General features: G+C 48.7%; 1 protein-coding gene across 3 annotated transcripts; it reads right to left on the bottom strand.

The window, feature by feature from the left end:
- Positions 1–271: 271 nt before the first annotated feature.
- On the bottom strand, positions 272–23429 carry TSKU (tsukushi, small leucine rich proteoglycan). Of its 3 annotated transcripts, none has more exons than XM_024204146.2 (2): positions 23372–23429; positions 272–3888 (listed from the first exon to the last, which is right to left on the bottom strand). In XM_024204146.2, exon 2 carries the CDS (start codon positions 3878–3880, stop codon positions 2822–2824), a length of 1059 nt encoding a protein of 352 aa, XP_024059914.1. In that variant the 5' UTR covers positions 3881–3888; positions 23372–23429; the 3' UTR covers positions 272–2821. The 3 variants fall into 3 exon arrangements, with proteins under 3 accessions (XP_024059914.1, XP_029767426.1, XP_029767425.1); XM_029911566.1 differs by lacking the exon at positions 23372–23429 and adding an exon at positions 18530–18613; XM_029911565.1 differs by lacking the exon at positions 23372–23429 and adding an exon at positions 5759–6007.
- Between the last annotated feature and the right edge of the window lie 665 nt (positions 23430–24094).

The following is a 24094-nucleotide window of genomic DNA, read 5'->3' as shown; positions in this document are numbered from 1 at the left end:
TTACTATTTGTTCATCATTTCCATCCTGATTTTATAGAATCACATCCCGTCTAAGACCATATTGTTGCCTTTTAAGAAAAATCTTGCAAAACCAACGGCAAGCCGAGCATTTAAAAGGCTCAGTGAAGGGAAAAAAGATTTTTAAAGTACACCTCTACCCCGATATAACGCAACCCGATATAACAGGAATTCGGATATAACGCGGTAAAGCAGCGCTCCGGGGGGGTGGGGCTGCGCGCTCTGGCAGATCAAAGCAAGTTCGATATAACGCGGTTTCACCTACAACGCAGTACGATTTTTTGGCTCCCGAGGACAGCGCTATATCGGGGTAGAGGTGTATTTAATTTCAATGATAAGATACAGGATCAAGCCACTGGAGAAGCTACTTGGAAATCCAAGGCCAGATCCTAGCTGCTGTAGGTCAGTGTATTGCACCAGCTGGGAATCTGGCCCTTCCAAGACAGTGACTGGCTTTGATTTGCTCAAAAGTTTTCTACCATCACCAGAGATAGCTGGTGTGGGGCAGTGTAACTTCAATTAGTAAAATACTCTCGAGGATGTAGCTGAGAAGATATAGCTCTTTCTGGATTTCATGGATACTGCAGTGTCTTGGATTCAGAATGCAAGCTGTTCCACCATGAAGGATACTAGATTTTCACCCCTCCTCCTCTAACATAGGTTGGAATCTACTCAACAATTACATATGTGACCAGATGTATCTTCACCTACTTCTAACAGTCTTCTTCCCATGCCCACTTCTTGAGGACAGTGCATTTACCCGAGATCCCCTGCAGAATCTGCTAGTGTACTCCCTGCCTTTCACATTTTCCTTCTTGTCTACAGCCACCTTCGGTGCCTGGCTACAGAATGGGCCAGATTCTAATAACTGTTGCACTGATTCAAGTCAGACTTCAATAAACTCAGGGGTCATCTGCACACCTATTTGCACTGGTTTAGTTAATCCGGTGCAAACTCCTATGTGGACACACCGATTCTGGTTTAAGAGTGGCTTATTGCTATTTAGTTTAAACCTGTTCCTGATGGACTTAAACTAAGCTAAAAAAACCCTGCTGTAAACAAAAATAAGAGCATCCACACAGCTTTTTGCATGGGCTCAACTAAATTGGTTTAAAAAAAAATAATTCCTTTAGTGAAACTGGGGCAACTGTGTGTGTAGACAAGCTCTTCGACTGCTGCAGCTAAGAGCAGACTTTGCCCATGCTGTCTCCCTCTGCCCTCCCCATACCAAGGAAGAGTGGGCCAGATTCAGGCCTCGGGTAAGCAAACAACTCCATCCAGGCTGAGTTTCTCTGGGGACGTGGCTCAAAATTCCCCATTGAATTCACAGAGTGGGCACTTGGTTCTCTTGTAGCATCTTCCTTCCCCCCCATTTGTTCGAGCTGTGCATCTCGCTCCCTTACCGCCAGTTCTCGTGTGTTGTTCCCCCCTCGTTGCCTGAGGCATCTGCCACTCCCACTCCCTTTGCTCCTGCTTTGTTCTCCCTCTGCCAAATTCAGCATGCCGGCAATTGGGCAAAGCCGACTCAAACTGCTCTGTGCTCCCAAGACTTCGGTTAGCTGCCAAGAAGCCAAGCACGAGAGTGGAAAGAATGTCACAGAGCAGCAGGCCCTGAAAAGGATCCTTTCCCAGATAGGCAAGCGTGCTACTACCTTATTCTATTAAACAGCGGGGGTCAGTAGCCCCAGGCTTTGGGGCTGGAGCGGTCTCCCTCCTCCCCTCCCCCCACCTTCTGAACACATTTTCTGGCATGAAATTGCATTAAACAGCACAGCTGCGTCACACATGTTCTTATTGGGCCGGGGAAGTCAGAGAGGAGACAGCTTCTTCTCAGTCCCATGGGCTTCCGTCTTGGTTTGATGAGGTTATCAAGATAAGGAGCCTCATTGAGCATTCTTTAAATGCCCAAGAAAGGGAGGGAGTTTTTAATTTAGTTGACACGCGCTTTCCCTTGCACAGCTCAATCTAATTTACCCTGCTAGAGTCGGACTCCCAGACAACCTGCCCTTATTGCAAGTGGGCTCTGTTCAGCTGCCTGCACGGCACCCGGGGGGGCTGAGTCCACGGGAACAGCCTTCAGTCCTTCGAATGGCACAGCGCTGAGTTTGAACCTTCGGTCTTTGACAGACCACTAAGGTTCAACACATCTGCATCAGAAGGCCCCCGGGGATTTCCAGTGGAGGATCTAATGCAATCCTGTGCGGAAAGGATCGGGGTGAGGTGGGGGCAAATGGTCCCCAGGTACCAAGTGTTCATTGCACTTTTATGCAAACAGCAGCCAAGCATTAGAAACACCCTGTACTCAGGTTTGCTCAGTACGGTTTCTTCAGACTGAAAGTGTATAACAATGAGCAGGGCACTGCTAACGAAGGCAACATCTGGAAGGCACTTCTTGGGAAAAACAAAATAGATAAAGCATGGATTGGTAAGCAAACGACTGCGGAGTGAACACATTTTGGTGCATGCCGTAGACCGGGCTAGCTTGGCTCCTGCAAATAAGCCTGGGCTGAATGCATTTTCTCCCCCGATATTCTGTCCTTCCTCAGAAATTCAAAACAGCGACCCCCCTTGCTCCCCATTCACAGCGAACACCGTTTGGGGCAGCCATGTCGCACCTATCACTTGCAAATGCTTGCAGGACTCAAGAGGCAGAAAACGGTGGGCAGCCATACGGAATGTAAAGACACACACCGTCAAGTATTGGCATATACAAACGTATAAATTATTAACGAAAGGCACGCGGCAGGTCATTTCAGTCCAGATAGCTGTACAATCTCCCTCAGCCCTTTCCCCTCAACTTCCATCACGAGACATAGGGTGCTGCTGCTACGGACCCATGGCTGTCATGACAACTGAGGACCTCTTTTTTGGTCAGCCCAATTTGTTGGTGATACTGTCCTTCCTTGATCACCTTAAGACACTGTACATTCTTCCCCAAGGTAATGCTTTTGATGGTAGGTAAGTATTTCAGCACAGTCTTTGGCAAGAAGGAAACACTTGTACTGGACAGGTTGAGCTCTTGCAAGGAGCTTAGACCAAAGACTATTTCGGCACTCAACAACTTAAGGTTGGGGTTGCTGGATAAATCGAGTACCTGGAGGTTGGGTAGTTCTTTGAAGCTGTAAGGAGAGATCTCTCTAAAGCCACGTAAGCTGCTGAGAGATAAATGAATTAAATCCTTCAGTCCCACGAAAGCTCCTTTCTCAATCTTGGCCAGAGGGTTCCCATCGAGATTTAAGTATCGCAGGGGAATCCCTTGGAGGTTGGGCACAGTCTTCAGTCTGTTTCCAGACAGATTTAAGCTCTGGATGTTGGGGATGTTTTTGTCATTGTGTCTTGTGACTGCACTTATCATGTTGTTGGACAGATCCACGTTAATGGGTTTCCCTTGACCTTTGGAAGCAAAGACATCTAACGTTATATCCAGGAGGTTGTTGTTGCTCAAATCTATGTCCCCCAGGGGTGAACTGGGGAAGCATTCATCTGGAAGGACTGCCAAAGAGTTATGACTCAGATCCAAGGATTCCAGATACCTGAGCCTAGAGAAGGTCGTGGAAGAGATCTTAGCAATTTTATTATAGCTCAGGTCAAGGCTCACCAAGGTGGTATAACCAGGGCCGGTCAGCACTGACTCGTTGATGGTTTCCAGTTTGTTTGAGGACAGATCCAAATAGGAAGTATCCAGCGGGATAGGGACAGGAACAATGTGTGACCCTATTCCACTGCAATCCACCTTGGTCAGGCTAAAGCTGTCAAAGAGACCAAAACTCTCCACTTCACAGTGGCATCCTGGGGAGCAGGTCCTGGTAGTACCAATACAAAGACAGAGAAGCAGCAGGCAGAACCAGGCTGATAGAGGCATTGCTGAACCTGAAAGACAAGAGGAGGAGAGAATTAAAGAGCATCTGAAGCACCCGACAAACTAACAAACTTAAAACCTTGCCGAAGAAGGTTTAACAATTTGAACTGCATAACCAGTTGAAATGATCACCAGTATCCCTCCGAAGACCAGGACAGGTGTGCTTGTTGATGCACGGAACAATCCCAGGATACCTGACGCTACTCAATAGTGAAAGTATCTGACTGCATTAGAGATCAGGTATTTAGCTACACAGCCCTCAGTTACAGCTCTTTGTGCTTCGGCAGCTGGCAGCTTCGCCACCAACCACTGAATTTTCCAGCTTGGGAAACAAATCTGCATCAATCCAACAGCCTGGGAAAACAAAGTCCTCTTGGCCAAGAGCCAGACTGGCACAAGTCTGAGTTCTCACCCATTAGTCCCCCCCAAACAGCCGTCACAATTGGGCCTCAAATAAGGTTTTGAAGGGCCCCTTCTAGAAACCAGAGGATGGGTCACTCTTCTTGACCTGACTGCCAACAAGGACACCCCGTGTGATGGGTAGATACCCACTTCAAAATCCCTACAGGGACAAGCTACTCATTTCACATAGGCCACTGGACAGCCATCAGGTAACTACGTGCAACAGCTGTTGGTCTGGATTAGGATTCTAACCAGGGACCTAGCAGTGAAGCCCTCTGCAGCTCTTCCCCTGCTTCTCCCTCACACCACGCTTGCCATCTTCACAGCTGAAGGACAAAGGGAGCCAGGAGGCTCGTCCCTGTTTCACAGGACTTGCCAGGACTTTCCATTACTGTATCTGTTAACGGCTTCGCCACAGAACGGTAGTAGCTACAGCGATGCGGTTTCCAGAAAGAGCTGATTAAAAGCTTTAGCTACACACCTCTGGGGATTATAAAACTGAGCAGGCTGGCATCCCACAGGTCTGCGGCAGTCACGTTCCAGCAGATAGAAGGGCTGATTATTCCTATTGTTTCCCCACGTCATTGCCTGGAATCACAAGTCCCAGGTCCACTCTCTCTTTACGCCTTTCCAAGAAGGCTTTCAGGAGATCTGCAATGGCAACGTGTCCCCCAAACAATGATTTAGCTACATTGTAGCTATTCTGTTCCTCATTCCTTTATACCCTCCCCCTCCAACTTAAAATGTCAGATACTATTTTTCAAGACTTTGCCTTTATCTCAACTACTCATGGTTTCAGCCTTTACTGTCTCCAGTGCATGCCATTGTCACCTCTTCCTTCGCTCTCTAATAAAAAGCAACACCCTTGTGGTGTCATCTTTGCCACTTGACCTTTGATCCTTCCTCTGTGCCTCCTCTGCAGCCTAGGAAACTTTTGCCAGCCATTTCCTAGAAGTTCACACCTACTTTCATCTTCTCTCAGGTCAGTTCTTCTCCCTTGTCAATGGCTCTTTGCTAATTCACATCAGAGACTGGGAGACCCATTGTGAATTACTTGCCAATTTGCAAAATGCATTCAGAGAAGAAAGGAAGATACCTCAAAAATATGATCTGGCCAGACATTTACTATTATCTGCCTGGCAGTAGCACATAGGAGCCCCCAATCATGGCCGTGGACCCCCACCCCTCTCCGTGATAGACACTGTTCAAACAGAACAAGAAGACAGTCCCTGCCCTATAGAGCTTACAATCTAAGTGATTAAGCATTTCTGATTCTATGATAGAGAAATGGGGTGTAGCCCACTTCTGTAGAAATCATGGCATCCTAGGAAGATGAGCCCTTGTTACAGCATTGTGCTATTTAACGTTTGCTGAGAGGTGAGACCACTATTTTGGGGTAAAATGAATGAACTTTACGTTCTACCTTCTTTAAGGTCTCTGGCAAAATTAGAAAAGTTGTATCAACAGAGGCGTACCCACCAGTTATATCCATTTGGTGTATTCGAGTCCTCTCTCCCACACACCCAACCCAAAAGCTATTCCTGCTTGATTCTTCAATGGGAAAGAGCCTACCAAGTGGTCTCTTCTGCTAATGCCTGACCCAACTCCTGGGGAGAAAAAGAGCCCCATTAACTTCAGTGGGAGCTGGATCAGACAGACCCCAGGTCAACATGCCCAATACGACTTTTAAGACACATGATGAAATCTTAGCCCCATGGAAGGCAGTGATAAACCTTCCATTAACTTCAGCGGGGCCAGGATTTCACCCCATGAATCCAAGTCTCCTCTCACACTAGCAAGAATCAGGAGCAGCTCTACTGAAATCACTGGAGTTACAGTGCTTTAAATGAGTGGAGGATCAGACCCAGTGCTAGACTTCAATAACCAGAAGATCAATATCTTCTACAGTGTGTGTGTGTGTGGAAATTCCCTTCCTGCCCAACTTCAGAAGCAACTGAGGGAAGGGAATAGACAAGATGACCGAATAGGTGTTTCGGCGCCAATATCCATGATTCACGAATTCTTTTACCCCTCGGTAGGACGCTGGAGCTAACCAGGTGCCGATGTGTCCATGTACACGGCACAGCTGAATGAGCTATTTACACTACAACGACAGTTTCTTACTAGCCAAGGGAGCAATAACTTATGTCAGTGCTACTCGGGATCTACTCTCTCTCTCTCTCATTGGGTCTCTTAATTGCCTTGCAAACAGGATGTACTTTACTCTCTCTCTAAGTAGACTGTTACACCAAGGCAAGGATTCCATTAGAGAACAGCATGAAACATTTAGAGTGGCAACAAGCGAGTTTGCTTAAGTCTTATTTGTTCTGCCTCCTATTGAAGCTAACAGGTTGTCTGTCATCCGACCCAAGAAAAAACCTTTTCATTCTTAGGCAGTTATAAATTAAAATATCCAGGTACATTCGGTTTTTATTCTAGGCCGGAGAAACCCATAGTGCATTTTTGAGGGGGAATGTGAACAGCGTGTATTAAACACACGTCAAAATGCCTTTGGCCTCCTGCCTGCAAGCCGTTCTGCTAAATTACGGATATATTCACACAGGGCCAAATCCTACTTGCCCTTATGCCTGCAGCAGCTTTCTAGTGCAGCAGGAAAGTCACTGGGCAAAGCTCGGCAGCCTTCAGTTTGCCCCAAGGGTATTGCTCTACTCTTGCCTTTGGTGTGAAATTTTCCTCAACGTAAACAGACCCCCCTGGGACAATTTCTGGCCACCTTGACACCTGCCTAATCTGGATCAAGTCCGACTTCAATGGGAGCTGCTGGATGTCTTGGCCTCCGTTTCTAGAAGAAAAACAATGAAATCTAGAAGCGATCACCCCGGTGATTCTCCAAGTTAGTCTTGTTGAGCCTCGTTGGAAGGCAGCATGGCCAACTATTTAGGGCACTGAACTGAACTCAGGAGATCTGGCTTCTATTCCTGGCTCTGCCACTGACCTGCTGGGTGACCTTGGGCAAGTCACTTTCCCCTCTGTGCTTCAGTTTCTCCTCCCACCCTTTGTCTATCTCATCTATTCATACTGCAAGCTCTTCGGGGTAGTGACTCTCCCTTACTATATATTTGCATAGTGCAGAACACAGCTGGATTCTGGTCTATTGTAATCCAAACAGCCATTGTCTGGAAGGCTTCTTTTATTTAAAAAACCTCAGAAGGCAGAGCAGCAGACAGATGCGTGAATGGGCCCAGCCGAGACAGACCATAGGCTCTGTTCCTACTCAGTCACACTTCTCTGCCCCACTGACTTCAATAGGATCCTACATGAGCACGCCTGGATCACATGGCAGGATTGGGGCCTGTACTTGCAGTGGGATTTCCTGTGAAAAATGTAAAAACCAATCAGCCACCCCACCCCCTGTGATAGATAAAAAAATTAAAAAGTTAGTTGAGGGCAGAAAGGGGTGGGGCGGAAGCACTGAATAGAGCGTTGTTGCAAACCCAAACTTTGGGGGGGGGGGGGGAGGCAAACAAAATGACTATTTTCTACTAACGCACAGTCTTAACCTGTAATCAAGGCTTCTCTCATTACCTTCCAAGCTGGCAGGTAGACATGTTGGCACCACTATCCCCTGGATTCGGGGCTACGCCTTCTTGGACAGCACTACCACTTGGCATGCATCTAAGCACAGCCACATGAGAAACACGGACCTCTCAGGCCTGTGTGGTCCCTGCTATGTGAAAAGCAGGCTGGCCGGACACATCGACACTACCTCTAGTAGCAGTGACTACCACCAACCTGGAAATTTCATCTGGATGGATTTTCCAGCTCTCTCCACGAGGGCAGTGTTAAAGTACACTGAAAAGCAGGAAAAAAAAAATACATAGATATAGAGTGGGATTTTTGAAAGCTCTACCCACAGTGCTGTAAGGATCACGCCATTCTGCAGACTGGAAAAAAGACACAGAGAGGTTCAATTCTCCATTAGCAAAGCACGTGCTTAAGCACTTTGCTGATCTGGGGCTTAAGTGACTGGCAGATTTAGGATTTCTCAATTCTCTGGTTAAACCGCAGGATTATGAGCTTTTTAAACACTGACAAAAAAGGACTTACTCAGGATGTCTGCCCCTGTAATTCAGACATAGCCACTTACTTTCCTGGCAGGAACCTGGGTTTGGGAGGAGGGTTTTTTTTTTTTTTTAGCACGATACTTCCACAGAAAGGCGGACCAGGATTTTATTCTGGCCCGTGCAACATCCAAAAATCAACTAACCGCAAAGCCTTTATAACCAGCAGAAAGAGCAGAGCCGAACGATCAGACACCAGGCTGGATTTGCAGAGGAGGCAAGTTGAAAAAACAAAATTCTACTGGACAACTAAGCAAGCTGCACACAGATGTCAGTGGGAATAAATCCCACAGGCTGGGAAGAAAAGAGATTGCTAGTTATTTCTAAGGCACTGAGTTAACGCGGAGATGGGAGCCCCATCAGATAAATCAAGAACCCCTGTGAGGGGATTTTAATTGAGTCACTTTTCTGACAATAACAGCTTTGTAAAGCTCTTTTTATTTTCTAAAAATGCTCCCATCGCTTGCCAAGTTTTAACGGACTCCTGGGTTTCCCATCCTGATTAATACACCTACCTGCCTTTAGTCAGGCTATACAGCTGCATGAATATCGCCACAGCTATTGCTTTCCAATAGGGGCCATTAAGAAACACTTCCTCTTGAAGCATCATTTGGGCTCAAAGAGATTGCCAAAGCCAGCGCTCCAAGTTTCACACACAAGTGTGAACAGACAGCAAAAAAGGAACTGGCTGAAACTAGCTTAAAAGCAGAGACTGTTAAGCCCTTAAAGGAAAAAAAACAAAACAAAACCAAAACGAATCTTTGAAGATAAAAGAAACTTTGCATCTGTCTCCTGAAAAGGGCTTCCTCTCTAGAATGTGAGACGATACAACTCAGGAGAGGCGCGGTATTTATTCTTGTATCAGTTCAAGTTAAAGGTCAATCAAGCTTTTTTTTTTACTATTTCATGACAACTATGATAGCCCGTCCCTAAAATAATAGACCCAGGTGGCTCAATATAGAATGGTAGCTGGATCTAGGGAGGAGCATTCCTTACCAGGGAAGGAACAGAAAGTGGTTACCTTGTTGGGAAGATAGTTAAAAGGTCACTGATGTTTTCAAGTCACAGATACTTAGAGGTAAGGAGCAGGAAGAGGATACAATGATTTAAAATGTGGTCCCGACCGTGTAATTGCATCCATGCAGAGCCTTACTGAAGTCAATGGACCCTTTGCAGAACTCTGGCAGTGCATAGGAGCCTTAAAAAGCAAGGGCCATTTATACACGGTGTAAGGCCCTTTTATCCCGCCAATGTGCTGTAGAGGGGCCTTGGCATAAATGAGAAGCAGGCTCATGGGGACTGCCTGCAGCGTTCAGAATAGACAATCAGGGTCCGTATTTATAAATGTGTCTCTGTTACATGGCTCTGGGTATGGAGGAAGCTACAGACCATTCAAAAAATAAAATAAAAGGGCGACACCCTTTCAACCTGATTCACCATTAGCGCAGCATGATTGGAAAAACAATGTAATCCCATTGAACTCAAAGGGGTTCCTCCAGATTTACACCACTGACAGTAAGAGAAGAATCAGTCCCTTAACGCTAGCAATCTGTGCTGGTTTTAAGAGCCTTCTATCCAGAGTATTTGCATCAGTCCCCTCATCTGTGAGATGTGTTTATCTGCGTAAAGTGCAATGCAGCTTAGATAGCGGATACATCCCAAATTACAAAGCAGGGGGATGTGTGAAATTCTCTTCTGTCTAGCACTGCCTGGCTTCCTCTAGCACCATAACAGAGTGATTGGGTGGGAGAGAGGACTAGCACTTGGAACCCATGTGGTGCCCCTCTACCACTCAGAGACATGAATAGGAACTGAAATCGTTCCTAAAACCCCCTCCACTTAGTCTCCCTGCTCACATGGTGAATGAGAATTGAACGCTGAGGCTGAAATATTCTTCTATGAATTATGTTCTGCTTTAATGAGATCTAATCATGGATGTAAAAAAACACCCACTTTGCTTTCAGCCGCCAACATCACCACCATGGAGGGAGTTGTTAACAAGTCATTAACCCAACGGCACATGGAAGCCACATTGCTGGGGCATCCAAGGATAATCAACTTAAAATAGGAACCTACATATATATAAAATAGGAACCTACATCTGATGCAAGTTGGCATAAGGAAGTGATTTGTGTGTGTGTGTGTGTAATATATATATTACACACACACACACAAATCACTTCCTTACCCTCCTTACATGCAGTTATTTTGCTATTCTAGAGAGAGGGGGGGAGTATTTAAGAAAAAGATGTCCCAGGCCAGCTCTTCAGCTGGTTTAAGTGGCATAGCCCTATTGACGTCCATGAGAAAGGATGGATGATCTAGGAGTTGGAGCTCAGGACTTGGAGTCTCCATGGCCACAGACTCCCTGTGTGATCTTGGGCTACTTACTTAGTCTGTCTGGGCCTCTGTTCCCCATCTGTATAATGGGAACAGTAGCATTTCCACCGTAGAGAAGATAAGTGCATTAGAGATTGGGAGGTGCTCAGATACTGGGACAGTGGAGGCCACTGAAAGGTTCCGAAGATGGATTGATGCTGATTTACACCAGTTGAGACTCTATGTGCAATGCAACCCTTTTGGCCAGTTACCTGCCTCCGTGCAGGACCAGTGTGAATCATTGCCACTGGCTGTTACACTTGAAGTTCTAACAAACAGAAGCTTGGAAAGGAGGATGTCAGGGGAATTATGAATATGACAACATAATATGGAGCTTCTGGGGACTGTCAGGCTGAATTTAGCTCAGAATTTAACCCCAATTTAGCCATATGTAGCCAGCAACCAGTATCGCTGCAACTGTGCAACCCGCAAGTGTAGACCAGGAGAGCCACCATGTGTGCTGGTCAAGTTAACTGGTGCGTGAAACTAGTGCAAATCCCAGCTTTTCTTGTCTACACTGTAAGTCTGTACAGATGCACTTACACAGGTTGCTGGCTGCCAATGGCAAAGTCCCAAGTATAGGCTTTGACGCTCACCAGAAGATGAGTTTGGAGGTCTCAATCCAATTCCCACAGACCATCCATTAGCCGTCTCAGGAATGGGCCATGCCCAAGAGGCAGTTCCTCCAAACAGGCACACTGGTAGAACAGTGGGGGAGGAGAACCTTGTATGGCCACTGCACATATTTCAAGACTTCCATCTCCATAGCTGTCCCCATCATAAGCACACCACCACTTACATACTAGGAATGTTTTCACCCCTTAGCTCACAGCTACACTCTAAGCATACTTCACCCTGCCTCAGTGCAGGAGGTCACACTAAATGACCACTTGAGGTCCCTTCCTATTCTATAGCTCCATGATTCTATACACACAGACAGACGTCTATGCTAGATAATAACACTCAACAAAGCTTTACCTAAGGAGGCAGGGAATTTAGAATGGGAGGGGAAGGCAAGGTTGACACACTTGGTCCTTGTTTTTCTGAGCGATCAGAATTAGTCCCTTTTGTCAGTTACAGATGCAGAGTTATATCAGTGCCAAACAGCTGTTAACCAACACACTGCTCCCAGGATAGCTAATTAATAGATAGGTGGAGGGCCAAATGACAATCCAGGGGATAGCTCAGTGGTTTGAGCATTGGCCTGCTAAACCCAGGGTTGTGAGTTCAATCCTTGAGGGGGCCACTTAGGGATCTGGGGCAAAAATCAGTACTTGGTCCTGCTAGTGAAGGCAGGGGGCTGAACTTGATGACCTTTCAAGGTCCCTTCCAGTTCTAGGAGATAAGATATCTCCATTAATTAATTTATTTTTTATTTATTTAATAGCAAGAGCAAAGCCAGGCAAGGAGGGAGGTAAAAATATCACCATTTCAAGCTAAAAAGCGTGCATGTAGAGTGGACATGTGGAGTTAATTAAGTCAGAGGCCTGCGCCTTCTTCCCATTCTCTGCAGCAGCCTGACGGTTATTTGCTTTTGCAGGCATATTTGGCTTCCTGTGCTCTGAAGAAACATCCTCCTTTTAAGAAAAAAAGAAATTCAAACTGCTTTCCCCGCCCTCCCCCCAAAAAGTTTATTTTAACAGGGATCTTATTTTAATTGTTCTCAACCCTGGTCTGCCTTCAGACGCCTTTAATAATTTACGAGGCAAACATTTAAACAAGTGGGAGTTTATTCAAGTTGTGCAATTTTCCTCCCCCGGGAGTTTTTATAAGGAAGTCGAGGTGCAGTTTGGATCTAACAAGAGGAAAACCTGCGTGGACACGTACTGGCACAGACGTTCCAACCAATTCATAATTGGAACTGAAACAGGATGGATTTGGTGTCTACTATGCTGAGAATTACATTTCTCACAGGGCCAAACCCTGCACCCAGACCGTAGTCAGTGGCCAAAAGTCCACGGACTCCAAGGCCTGCAACGTTTGACTAGACAGGCAGCAGATGACAAGTTCCGGAAAGAACACAGGCACAGTAGGAAAGAAATCATGACATCTGTCTGGCATGCCACAAAGCCAGCCCCCTGCCCACACAGTGAAGCCCTCACGTTAGATCGTTTTACTGAGGACCAAAGTCGCCTGCAGCCGTTCAGACAACTTTGAAAAGTATAATCTTGGTCCCTGGCCTTAGGTGGAGTGCTCAGAACAGGCATTTAGCAACAGGAAATGAGGCATTCAAAGTCATCCTCCCTCAGCTGTTAACGGGAGGGAAAGCCAAGTGGCATGAGAGGTCTCCAGGCACTCTGGGAGCCCTGGTGCACAATTGAGGAGATACATTATAGGGCTTGCCAAGAACAGGTGGGTGCAATTGCAGTTCACCGAGGACAGGTTAGGATTTGGCTGCTGTTCTCAATGGATTTAGTGTTCATGTCTTCACCCACTGATCCTGATCAGCAAGGCGAGCAGCACAGCCTCCTCCCTTCCTCACTTCATGCCTCCGGGGAGACGGAGAGGCCATCACTGCAGAGTTCACTCCTGTTACTCCTCTCTTGGGTGAGAGCAGCCCCACTGTGAAGCAGCGCTCGAGATGCTGTGCCCACCCTGGCACTGCACTCGCTTCTGTGTGGCGCTACAACTTCTGGGACGACCTCCCACCCCGGTTCTTTGTGCTGCTATTATCTGAGCTGCTCTGTGGATACTTTCCCAGCGACCTGTGGGCGAAGTGGTCTGTTCTTTCATGGCACACGAGGGTGGGGTGGGAATTGTGTGAAGGCATCGGAGGACTAGTGGCCCTCAAGCGGAACTACCCTGTGGCCTCGCTCCTGTTAGCAGCTGGCAAATTGTGCTAATTCGAGCTGTAGCTTATAGCCCCCACCCCCATTGGGCCAGCCACATGGAATTTAAAGCACCACCACTCTTGAGTGAAGACTTTGTGCATGGGCAGGACTGGAGTTGTGGGCAACAGTAGAGTAAACCCTTGAGTTAACGCTGCTGTGATGACAAACCCTAAGGCAGCATGGTCTAGTGGACAGGGCACGCCACTGGCACTTGGGAAACCTGGGTTTTATTCTCAGCTCTGCTCCTGGCTGAGGTCATTTACCTCACCTGTCTGTTCCTTTCTTTCGCCCTTCGTCCATCTTGTCTATTTCCACTGTAAGTGCTTCAGGGAAGGTTCTGCTTCTTACTATATGTATGCAATACTGCCTAGCACAATGGAGGCTGAGCTCAGTTGGGGATACTTAAACCCAGTAAAAGAAAAACAAACAAACCAACCAACCCCAGATGGACTAAAAATCAATATAGGCCACTTCTTCGGAAGGGAGAGGGCCTGCACACAGATCTGCCCAAAAATAAAAGGTGCAAATTACCACCCAGTTGTTCTGATGCAAGTCGGTGTGGAGAGCAGGGAATTAGAGTTGCAGGGAATCAGAAAATGTAAGCAGAACCGGGGAGGGAGAGGGTGTCCATGCCCCTTTTATCATCATGTCCGCCTTAGAGAGACAAAAGTCATTCAGCTTTATGGCTTTCTCATTGTGAGAAAGCTTGTCAAGGAAACGCTCTTGATCACAGCAGCGTGAGCACTTAAGGCCAGTAGTAAACTGTTCCGTTGCATCATGTGGCGGGGAGGGGATGGGGGCCAGTTAATCACCAACTGCCTTTCATTGCCACATGCTATCCCTGAGGCCCGGAGCCAGCAGGATTTCAAAAGGGACTGTGGGATTGCCCGGGCAAGAGGGATATCCCCAACAGTAAATGTTAAAATACATAAGAGTTTTGGAAGGGCTATAAGCCATCCTGCTTCAGGACTTAAGCCCGTCTCTAGTTATTCAGGGTTCAGAGGGAACGCTACGGACAGGCTAGCCAAGAAGACTACTGCAGGGCTTCTTACACCTTCCTCTGCAGCAGCCGTTCTTGGCTCCTATTGGTGACAGGACTAAATGGTTCGCTGCTCTGAGCTAGTCTGGTTGCTCCTATGTAACAAAACATTCTCAAGATATGAGACAAAGAGAGCGCAAGCAGAGTGCTTGGTCTATGCTGGGAAATTATCCCGGTTCCAGCTATTGAAACCTGGCAAGGTAAGTAATCTGCCCTGCGTCATATAGTGAGTCTGTGGCAGAGGCTGGAATTAAATCCAAGTCTCCTGAGTCCCAGTCAAGTGCCTTAGCCGCAGGGTATGGAAAAGAGAGATAAGTAGGTCTGTTCAGTTTTTAAACAGCCTGTTTTCTTTTGCTCCTTCTCCCACAGCTTTATATGGTTCTATTTAAACCCTACATGAGGCTTCCCGCACCTGGCTACCCAAATGCACTCGGTCCCATTCTACTCACTCATTATGACTGTACCTCTCTGCAGCACTCCGGTTTCCAGAGACATGATATAATCTGGGTGGAATGCACTTGGTTTTATAATATGCTGCTTGTCTCTCAGAGCTGCAAGGCAAGTGCTGAGCATTAAGAGGTGGGGGAAATCCAACCAATGCTGCTACTGCACCATCCACCTTTGCAGAAATCTACGACTCAGACATATAATACTGGATCAATCTCTGGGTTGACCTCTACCGGGAGCCGTTCGACTGTGTCGCCTCATGCAATAAGGTAGCAAAGGAAAATCGCCACAACTGGATTCCACCACACCTTCGGTCACGCACACAGCCCACAGGGCAGGGCCCGGGGTTCAAAACGTGAAAGCAAAGCCAATGGAGGAATAAATCTGATAGGGAGCACCTCAGTGTCTAAGAATTCACAGATACTGTCCTGGCTTTGATGGTACCATTCAGCACCCCCTTGGAAACCCTCGACTCTAAGGAAAGCTCCCACCGCCTAAGAGACCTAGAAATTAACAGGGCTGATGATGCACCAAAAGTCATAGTACAGACACAGCCCCCTGAGGTGCAAATCAGGATTAGCTCCCTCCCCGCCCCACCCTCTGACTACAGAGGGAGGCATCTTCTATAGCAGTGGATCTCATGTGAATGGCCACCAGAACGTGTTGCAAACCAAGCAGCAATGGTGGGGTCAGGGACACGTGAAATATTCCCTCCCTTAAGAAGTGACCCACTGGACTATAACATTGAAAGTTGCTGCCTCCTGAAGCGTAACGGCACAACATGTGCGTAAATTAGATGCAGTCAATAGCATCCAGACTGTTGGCTGCTAATAATGAACAATGGCTTATATCTGCCTTTTCACGTGTGCGCCCTCCCCCCCCAAAAAGGGGTGAACTGACTGTTGAAGTGTAACACCAGGAGACCCCTTCTTGCATAGCCTCCCGCCCAAATGCAGACACATCTGGAATGCAGCATGGCCAGAGTTTAACAGCGCACCATAACGCTGCGTAGATTTTAGGAGAGGAAGAGAAGAATGCTGTATCCAGCTGAAACTGCGTGAAGAACTGAGGGAGGCAGAAAGAAATTAACCCGGGAATCCTGCAAATGAATTCCACCGTGGATAACACCTCTGATCTTGCAGAAAGTGACATGAGATCTTAGAGGGCCACAGCATTATGTCTCATTCAAAGGGCACCCTCCCCTGCCCCTGCCCTCCAGCATCATGCTGGGGCACTGATCCAACGAGAACTTGGGGGAGGGAGATACAGTGCTACCTCTGCGCACTGCTACCCTCTTCCCCACACCAGAAGCTGCCTGCTCCTCACATCTTTAGTGCGACACAACAAAGAGATTGCAACCCTACTCTCCTGCGCTGAAATTTCTGGTGTCCTTCAGGACTGCCACAACCAGAGTAGGTTTTTGCTGTTGTTGGCGAATAATCTCTTAGCCGCATGGGGCACTCAAAGTGCAGCTGCAGATCTTCCATAGGAGGAGAGCATACATACACTCCCAGATATCATTGTTGCTAACAGCACAGCTGTAAATGAAAGGCTCCCGAAAATCCTCACAACATGACTATCCTGAGTAACGAACGCTAACAAAATGCCAGGTTTACGGCGTGGCTGGTGCCTGGTGGAATACCAATGAGGCCATGCAGCTGGCTTGTCTGGAGCAAGCTGCCTACGCCCCATGAGCTGCACTGAGCAGGTTTTATAAAATGTTTATTCTGGAAAGTTTGGCTGGCTTTGCTTCCCTCCCCCCAGTAATGACCAAGGCTTTATCGGCGGGTTACTGGCTTTTTGCTCACAATGTGTATCTTGTCTATTCCAGCCAACCTGAAACAGTAAGAGGAAGGATGGCCCAGACGTCAGGGCACTTGGGAGACCTAGGTTCAAGTCCCCACTCCACCACAGACTTCCGGCGTGACCTTGGGCAAGTCACTTAGTCTCTTTGTGCCTCCGTTCCCCAGCTGTACAACAGGAATAACAACACCGCCCTACCTCACTGGGGTGTTAGAAGAATAAATCGGTTTAAAGACAAACCCAGGAGTTTGAGGTTCTCAGATACTACGGCAATTTGGGCCATGTAAGTACCAAAGGTTATGTCTACACAGCCAGTGGCAGCAAGTCACTGGAGCTCAGACTCTGAAACTCAACCCGCTTCACAGGCTGAGACGCAACTACAAAGTGCTGTCTGAACAGCTGTTTTAAAGCACAAGCCTAAGTCTGTCAACCCAGGCTGGGAGGCAAGCGGCCGGGCAGGCTGTGTCTCATAGAATCATAGAATCTCAGGGTTGGAAGGGACCCCAGGAGGTCATCTAGTCCAACCCCCTGCTCAAAGCAGGACCATGTAGACATCCCCTAAGATGCTTTCAAAGCTAAAAACCTGATACAAGCCAGGCAAGAAAATTTAGTTAAATAAAAATAAATAAGAGAACCAGGTCAGTTTTAAGTGTGTTAAACCTCACACATGGGTCATTGTGGATAGGAGTCTTATACAGCCTTTTCCATCCACAGATCCCAAAGCACTTTGCAAAGGAAGCAAGCAGCATTATCCCCACGGCAAACACAGGGAGCCGACCTGTGCTCTCAGACACGCATGGGAGTGAATGATTGACACTAGTGTAACCGGAGTGGGAGTCCTGATTTTCTGAAGTACCAATGCCCTTCTCCTACTGGCATCACCCCACTCCTGCCAGCGTGGCCTTGCAAATACAGTGCCAGAAGAGCGCTCCCCACATTCTGGCCCCATTAAACCATTGAGTGCAACAGGGCACTGTTTGCCCCATTCCTTGTATTGGGCCCCAGTTCAGACCAGCACATAAGCACACATTTAAGAGTTAAGCACACGCTTAAGTCCCACTGACTTAAGTGGGATCCAAGCACATTCTTAAACAGGGATGCTTCCCTGAGTCGGGGCCCAGGAGCTTGCATTAAGGGTATGCTTCCATGACCAAGGGAGAGCTGTTTCCTTATGGCGACGCCTACGAGAACGCAGGGTTTTCGGAGATGCTCCCCGCACCGCTCCAGCACTGGGGCCTAGCGGTGATGGGAGCCCTCGCTTAGCCTAGCTGCTGGCACATTAGACTACGAAGCGGCTAACTCTGCTGAGAGCGGCTCACGGTGGTATGAATGGCAAGGCTGGTCTGCACTAGTGCTCTCCCATGGCCCTGGCCCCAGTACAGCAGTCACGACAAGGGCTGGCGGCAGTTCTCCCACCGGTCTAGATGCCGCACAGAAGCGCTCCCCTAAAGGAAGTGGTGAAAGCCTCACTGCCTGGGACTCTCAAGCGATATATACACCGTAGGGAGCAAATCCTGCACTGCCGGGGGCTAGCCATAGACTATGGCCCATGAGGAATTTTCCCATCTCAACTGCTATGGCTTTGTGCATGCTGGGAACAATGAGCAAGCTCCCGTGGTTACCACGGCCCCCGTCCCCCCCCCCACCCCATATAGTTTGTCACACTCACTTCGTGCCTCTTGTCTTGACTGTCAGCTCTTTGGATCGGGGACCTCGTCTTTGAATGTACCTGAGCAGCGGCTAACCCAACAGGGTCCCAACCGGAGCCTTCAGGCCCTGCTGCAGTACAGAGGATAAGAAATGGTCTTTAAATGGAAACTCTGCATTAAGCTGGTTCCAGCAAGATCAGTTTCTGACCCAGTTGGGCTCAGACCACACTGGCTGGCCACCTGGTAGCAGAGCCACATTTCACAATACCTGCGAGGGCCAGAGCGGGTTAGCAATCATTTTAGCTGGAGCCCTGCTTAACAATGGCCACAGACAACGGTCAGTGGAGTGCAGAGGCCTGACACAACGACCGCTTCGGGTGGTGACCCAACAGTTGAGAAGCACGGACCCAGAGGATCGAGGCCTGCAGGTCCTCGCCCAAAAGAGCTGACCACTGTACTGAACTAGCCAGCATTTCTGCAACAGGAACGAATCGGAATCATTCGTCTGTGTGTCATAGGCCCTATTCTGCTAACAACTCATGAGATTCTCCTGGAGCTCAAGTGGCAGGTGGCTCTGCTTCTTTCAGCAGGCGTCCCATATTCTCTGTTGCTAAGTCTGGGAGGGCTACGCCGTGCTGAATAATGACAGCCATGAAGTTCCTAGATAGGCCCCGTCTAATAACAACACAGTAGCAAACCCATGGTAGCATGCTTTGAAGAGCACTGTTTCTCTGTTAGCTATGCACTTCCCTCCCAGCCTAAAAACCAGGAGGCTGCTCTGTCTGAAGGGTAGCAACTAAGAGAGAGGGAAAGGAGAAGAGTCAGTTAGATGTCAACAGAGAGAGAGGATACAAAAAGGGGAACGAACAAGAACCCACAAGCACCACCACCAAGTATTACATACAGCCACAATCCCGGCCCAACGGTCGGCTAGGTTTCATCAATTAACCACTGCACCAACAGTCAGATTTCAGCCTGGCTTGAGTGGCACTGGGAGCAAGTTCCATAATAATAAATGTCGTTCAGTTTCGAGTTCGCAAAGGATTCCCGGTTTTGCTTTTCCTGCCTCTTTCGCGTTCATGCTGCAGATGGAAAAACCTTTAGACCAGAAAGAAGTAGTAAGAGGAGGCAGCTCCCATTCAAGAAAGAGAATCAGCCCCAGGCTAATGCCCGCATGGCATTCAGCTGCCTTTGTTTTTTGACTCTGTTTAATTCGTTAATCTTGGTGCCAAGGTTTAAAATAAAAATGTGGGGGTTTGGCCAAGGTTTATCTTCTCCCCCCAAATCTCAACGTTTGGAAGTTTCTTTTGATTGCCTGCCAAAACGCTAGCTCTGGGAAGCACCACACAGAACACCCCTGTTCCTCTCTGATCCCAGACTCGTCCCCAGCCTTCAGAAACTCACGCAGTCAGTGGGGCTGGTATAAAAGGAATTATTGTCTTATAAAGCAAGAGACCCATCCCCACACCCCCATGCTCTTCCTCCCCCCACCCCCAACCAGCTGACTAGCAAGGAGGAGGGAGAAGAGCCTGAAAGAGGAAAGGGAACAGTTAGGGATAGAGTAAAAACTCTAAACCTCCTGAAAACTCAAATCTCACGCCTAGCTTTTCATGCTGAGTGGAGATGCACTTCACATCCACATTGCAGGCACTGGTTCAAAATTACTCTCTTCATTTTAAAGCCCCTTCCTGGACTGCCTCATTCACAGGCCTCCTTTCTCTCATCTCTCTTCCCAATCATTCAGCACTGGCTTTTTCTCTGCATCCCCTCCTCCTACACTGTGTTGATGCAAGAGCTTTCTCCTCTGCAGCTCCTGCAGTCTGGAGCCCTTCCTGGATTTCCCTGTCACACCAACGTCTTATCAGGATTTCTCAAGTCACCACCACCACCATCTTGGGCACACTCTACATTTATCTTCTTCTTCATCAGCATCTGTTCATCTCTCTCCAGTCTCGTATAGTGGAACACGTAATTCATTCACCATCCCAGGCATTCACACCAGTTTTGCATACTTGACACCACTACTGCCTGCTGCCCTAGGTAATTCTGCAAGGCGTATGGAGTACAGTTTGCAAGGATGCCATGCATATAGAATTGTATTGTACAGTCTTGACAACACAACTGGTATTTAATATAACCATTGATGCCTCTCTCTCGCTCACACACACTCTTCCTGCTCCTCACCACTTATCAAACCCCTCAAAGGAACGCACACACACAGATCATGCTGCCACATTCAAGACACTATAAAACAAGATTTGGGAATTCTCAGGGTGGCTTGAGGTTAAGGCTTGGACTCCGGCTGACCTGGGTTCAATACCAGGTTCTACCACCGACTCCCTGTATGACTTTGGGCAAGACACTTAATCTGTACCTTGGTTCCCCACACCCACATCTGTAAAAATGGGGATAATAATGCTTCCTTTGTCTGCCCCATCTGTTTAGACTGTGAGCTCTTCAGGGCAGGGATTGTTTCTCCCTGTGTAGCTTTACAGGACTTAGTAGCATAGAATCCTTAGCAGAGATCAGAGCTCCAGGTGATAGTGTAATACAAATAAACGACAGTGATGTTGAAGAGTAAAGCTAAACCAACTCTTACAGAGCTAGGGTCCCCTCCACACCCTCGGCTAGTGGGGTGCAGGAGGACAGGCTTACACTGCAAACTCTTGGAAAGAGGTTTTAACTGTCATGCCCTCTCCAATCATATTAGCATCTTGTGGGACAAGAAGGCATTGCTGACAGAGTCAGAGCAGCATCTTTAGAAGTTTTCACAGTTATGGGGCAGTTTGTTCATATCTTCTGCCCAGGTATTTTCAATGCTCACCCTCACCGTGAGATCTGTAGCATCTTGAAATACTAGCACTGGTTCTATGGCAATAACTCCTACAGTGTGATTTGACTGTAATCACAGTGCTCAGCACCAATGGCTTTGTACAGCGCAGAGAGCAGTGTCCAGAAAGAGGAGCATCCTAATGTAACTTGAGTGAATGCTGTATACAGGGTAGCATGATCTGATTTATTATAGCTGATGTCTGGGCAAATCTTTCATCTCAAGAACTCAAGCTCCCCAGCCCATACTGACAAACCAGGAGTTAGTCTGACTGTACTTGTCTTAACCACTGGAGAAGTTACATGGCTCATTTCTTCTTGCAACAGTGGTTCTCAGCTCCATTTGCTGCCATTCAATTACATTAGGATTTTGCCCCCAAGCTAAGAGCAACATGAATCATCGATTATTGGGGGGGAGGGGTACCCTGAACCCCTCCCATGCCAGGAACAATCTTAGGTATTTAGCATCTTCCCATCCTCTTTAGTTTTGCACAGCAAGTGCAATCAAATTCTCAATTCATGATTTTTCAACCAAGCCAGTAGGATAAAGAGTGTTTTGTTCACAATCAACTGACGTGTGCTGCGGTCTAGCACATTAATAAATTTACCATGGCATGAGCTACTGATTAGGGCATCACTAATAAAAGTTGCGTGATTCTCATGACTGGTTAAAAGTTTACAAGGCGTGTGTGCCTTATCTATTCTCTCCCCTCTCCTCCTCGGGTGGGCTGTCTGCTTTTTTTCCGAGAAGACAAATCCTCTGCCACTTCCCCCCGCCCTTCCCCTCTCCAGTTTAATCCAGTTAGAGAGGCTGGAAATTCCGGGACTAGGCAGGCTGCATGCACCGGATTCGAGACCAGACCATGAGATCAACTTTATCCTTCGCTGTGTGGCTTCAATCCTTCCACCAGTGTGCATGTCTGGGCTGATCCAGGCAGATGTTAACGAGACAGTAACCTCTTAACCTGGGCGAGCACTGCCTTCGCAGCGGCTTTTTCCTCCCCTCCCCCGTCTCCTTGATCAGATCGCTGCTCTCCAAAAGTTCCTTTAAAAATGTGTCTTTGGAGCACCATTGAGCGCAGCCAGACAAGACAGCCTCCTTCCTATCCCCCTCTTCCCCTGAATCCTGCGCCTGTGGGGAGAGAGAGCTGGAAGCGGGGAACCAGGGAGCAGTGTGTGAAATCAAAGCCCTCAATCTGGGCATTGGAGGCGGGCACTGATTCCAGCTGCTGATCAGATTACTTGCAACCGTGGCAATTTCAACTGCTCATCAGACAGCCACCATTCCGGGCGGGGAGACAAGGGAATACAATGAAAAGCGAGAAGGGAAATCATCACCAGAGACACATGCATGCCACACCATCTGCTAGGGAAAACGAGACAGACGCAAAGCCGTGCAAATCTTGTTCGGAAGTCAGGAAGCACGCAGATTTCCCTGGGACTGAAATCTCCTGCAACTCACTGCAGGGCAGGTTTCAGGCTTTGGAAACCAAACACTTCTACCCTCCCCCCCCCAAAACCTTATTTTCTATCGCGACATCTTCCGTGTATAGACACAGCCGACTCTCTGCAAAAGATTTTTTTTTTTAAAAAACCCACCAACCCCACTCCAGACAAAGTTCTCGCCCCTGGCTGAAAAGCAGCAGCGGTGCTTATGTGCCGATCGCCACCCCAGCCCGGCGGCGGAGCAGACAGGCAGCTGCCCGGCCCGGAGTTGAAGGTGATCCTTGAACGATGAAGCAGGAAAGGGTTTGGTCGGTGACTCCGGTTTCCCCAGGAAATGGAGGGCGAGCCGGCTGTGTGTCCCCCCCAGGCCGGTGGGAGCTGGGGAGAGCCCGCTGCCTGGCCAGCCCGCCTTGCTCTGCGGCCGAACCCCGAGAGCAGCCGGACCGGGGACCGCGCTCCAGGCTGCCCGGTTCCCAACTCATCCCAGCCCGAGGCGGGCGGGCGGGCGAGTTCCCCCCTCCGGGCGCTGCAGCGGGAGTGGAGCTGGGCAGTGCCCTGGCTGCGGGGAGCCGCGGAGAACCACTCACCTTCCCCGGAGGGAGCGGCGCCCCTGGACCAGCACCTGGGCAGAGGCGGCGGGCGGCAGGCTGGAAGCTGGGGCTCCGGCTGCCGGCGAGAGCGAACTCCGCTTGCACCGAGTCTCCCCTGCACACACCCCTTCCTCCGCCTGCTGTCCCTCCCCCCGATCCCTGCACCCCCTCCTCCGCCTGCGAATCCTCGCCTCCGCCTCCGCCCCCCTCCAGCGTGCGAGCGTGAACCGGCCGCCTCCCGCCCGGCGGCCCCCGCTGAATGGCAGCCCCACTTCCCGCTCCGGGGAGCGTCTCTAAAGTGCCCGGCTTCGCTAGGCGCGTCCAGCTCCCAGCGGCACCAGCCGGGCGAAGTTTTGCCACCAGGGAACGTCTGCCGCGGGCGGCGTTGCTGCACCCAGGCCGAAGGCGCTGCCCCCCCCACCCTTCCCCTTCCGGCTGTTATTATTTTGGGAAGCGCGGGGAGGGATCTCAACAGATGGCTGCACACAAGGGAACATCTGGGAGCGAAGGAGGCGGAGGCAGCTGGGTCTGGCTTGTGCAACTTTAGCGCTTGCAGCGCAGTACAAAGTGGAGCTGCAGAAAATCCCTTTGCCTGTGACAGCTTCTCCCTTCTTGGAAAATCTGAGGGGGGTTTAGCTAGGCCAGACCTTGGTCATCTTCCTTCCCATCGCACCCATTCCTACATTCCCGGGGGGGGCACGGTCTGATTTCAATGGTGTC

Source organism: Terrapene carolina, unplaced genomic scaffold (genome assembly GCF_002925995.2).
Source record: "Terrapene carolina triunguis isolate 2854851 unplaced genomic scaffold, T_m_triunguis-2.0 Scaffold97, whole genome shotgun sequence".
NCBI classification, from domain to species: Eukaryota; Metazoa; Chordata; order Testudines; family Emydidae; genus Terrapene; species Terrapene triunguis.
This window is presented reverse-complemented; position numbering and strand designations above follow the sequence as displayed.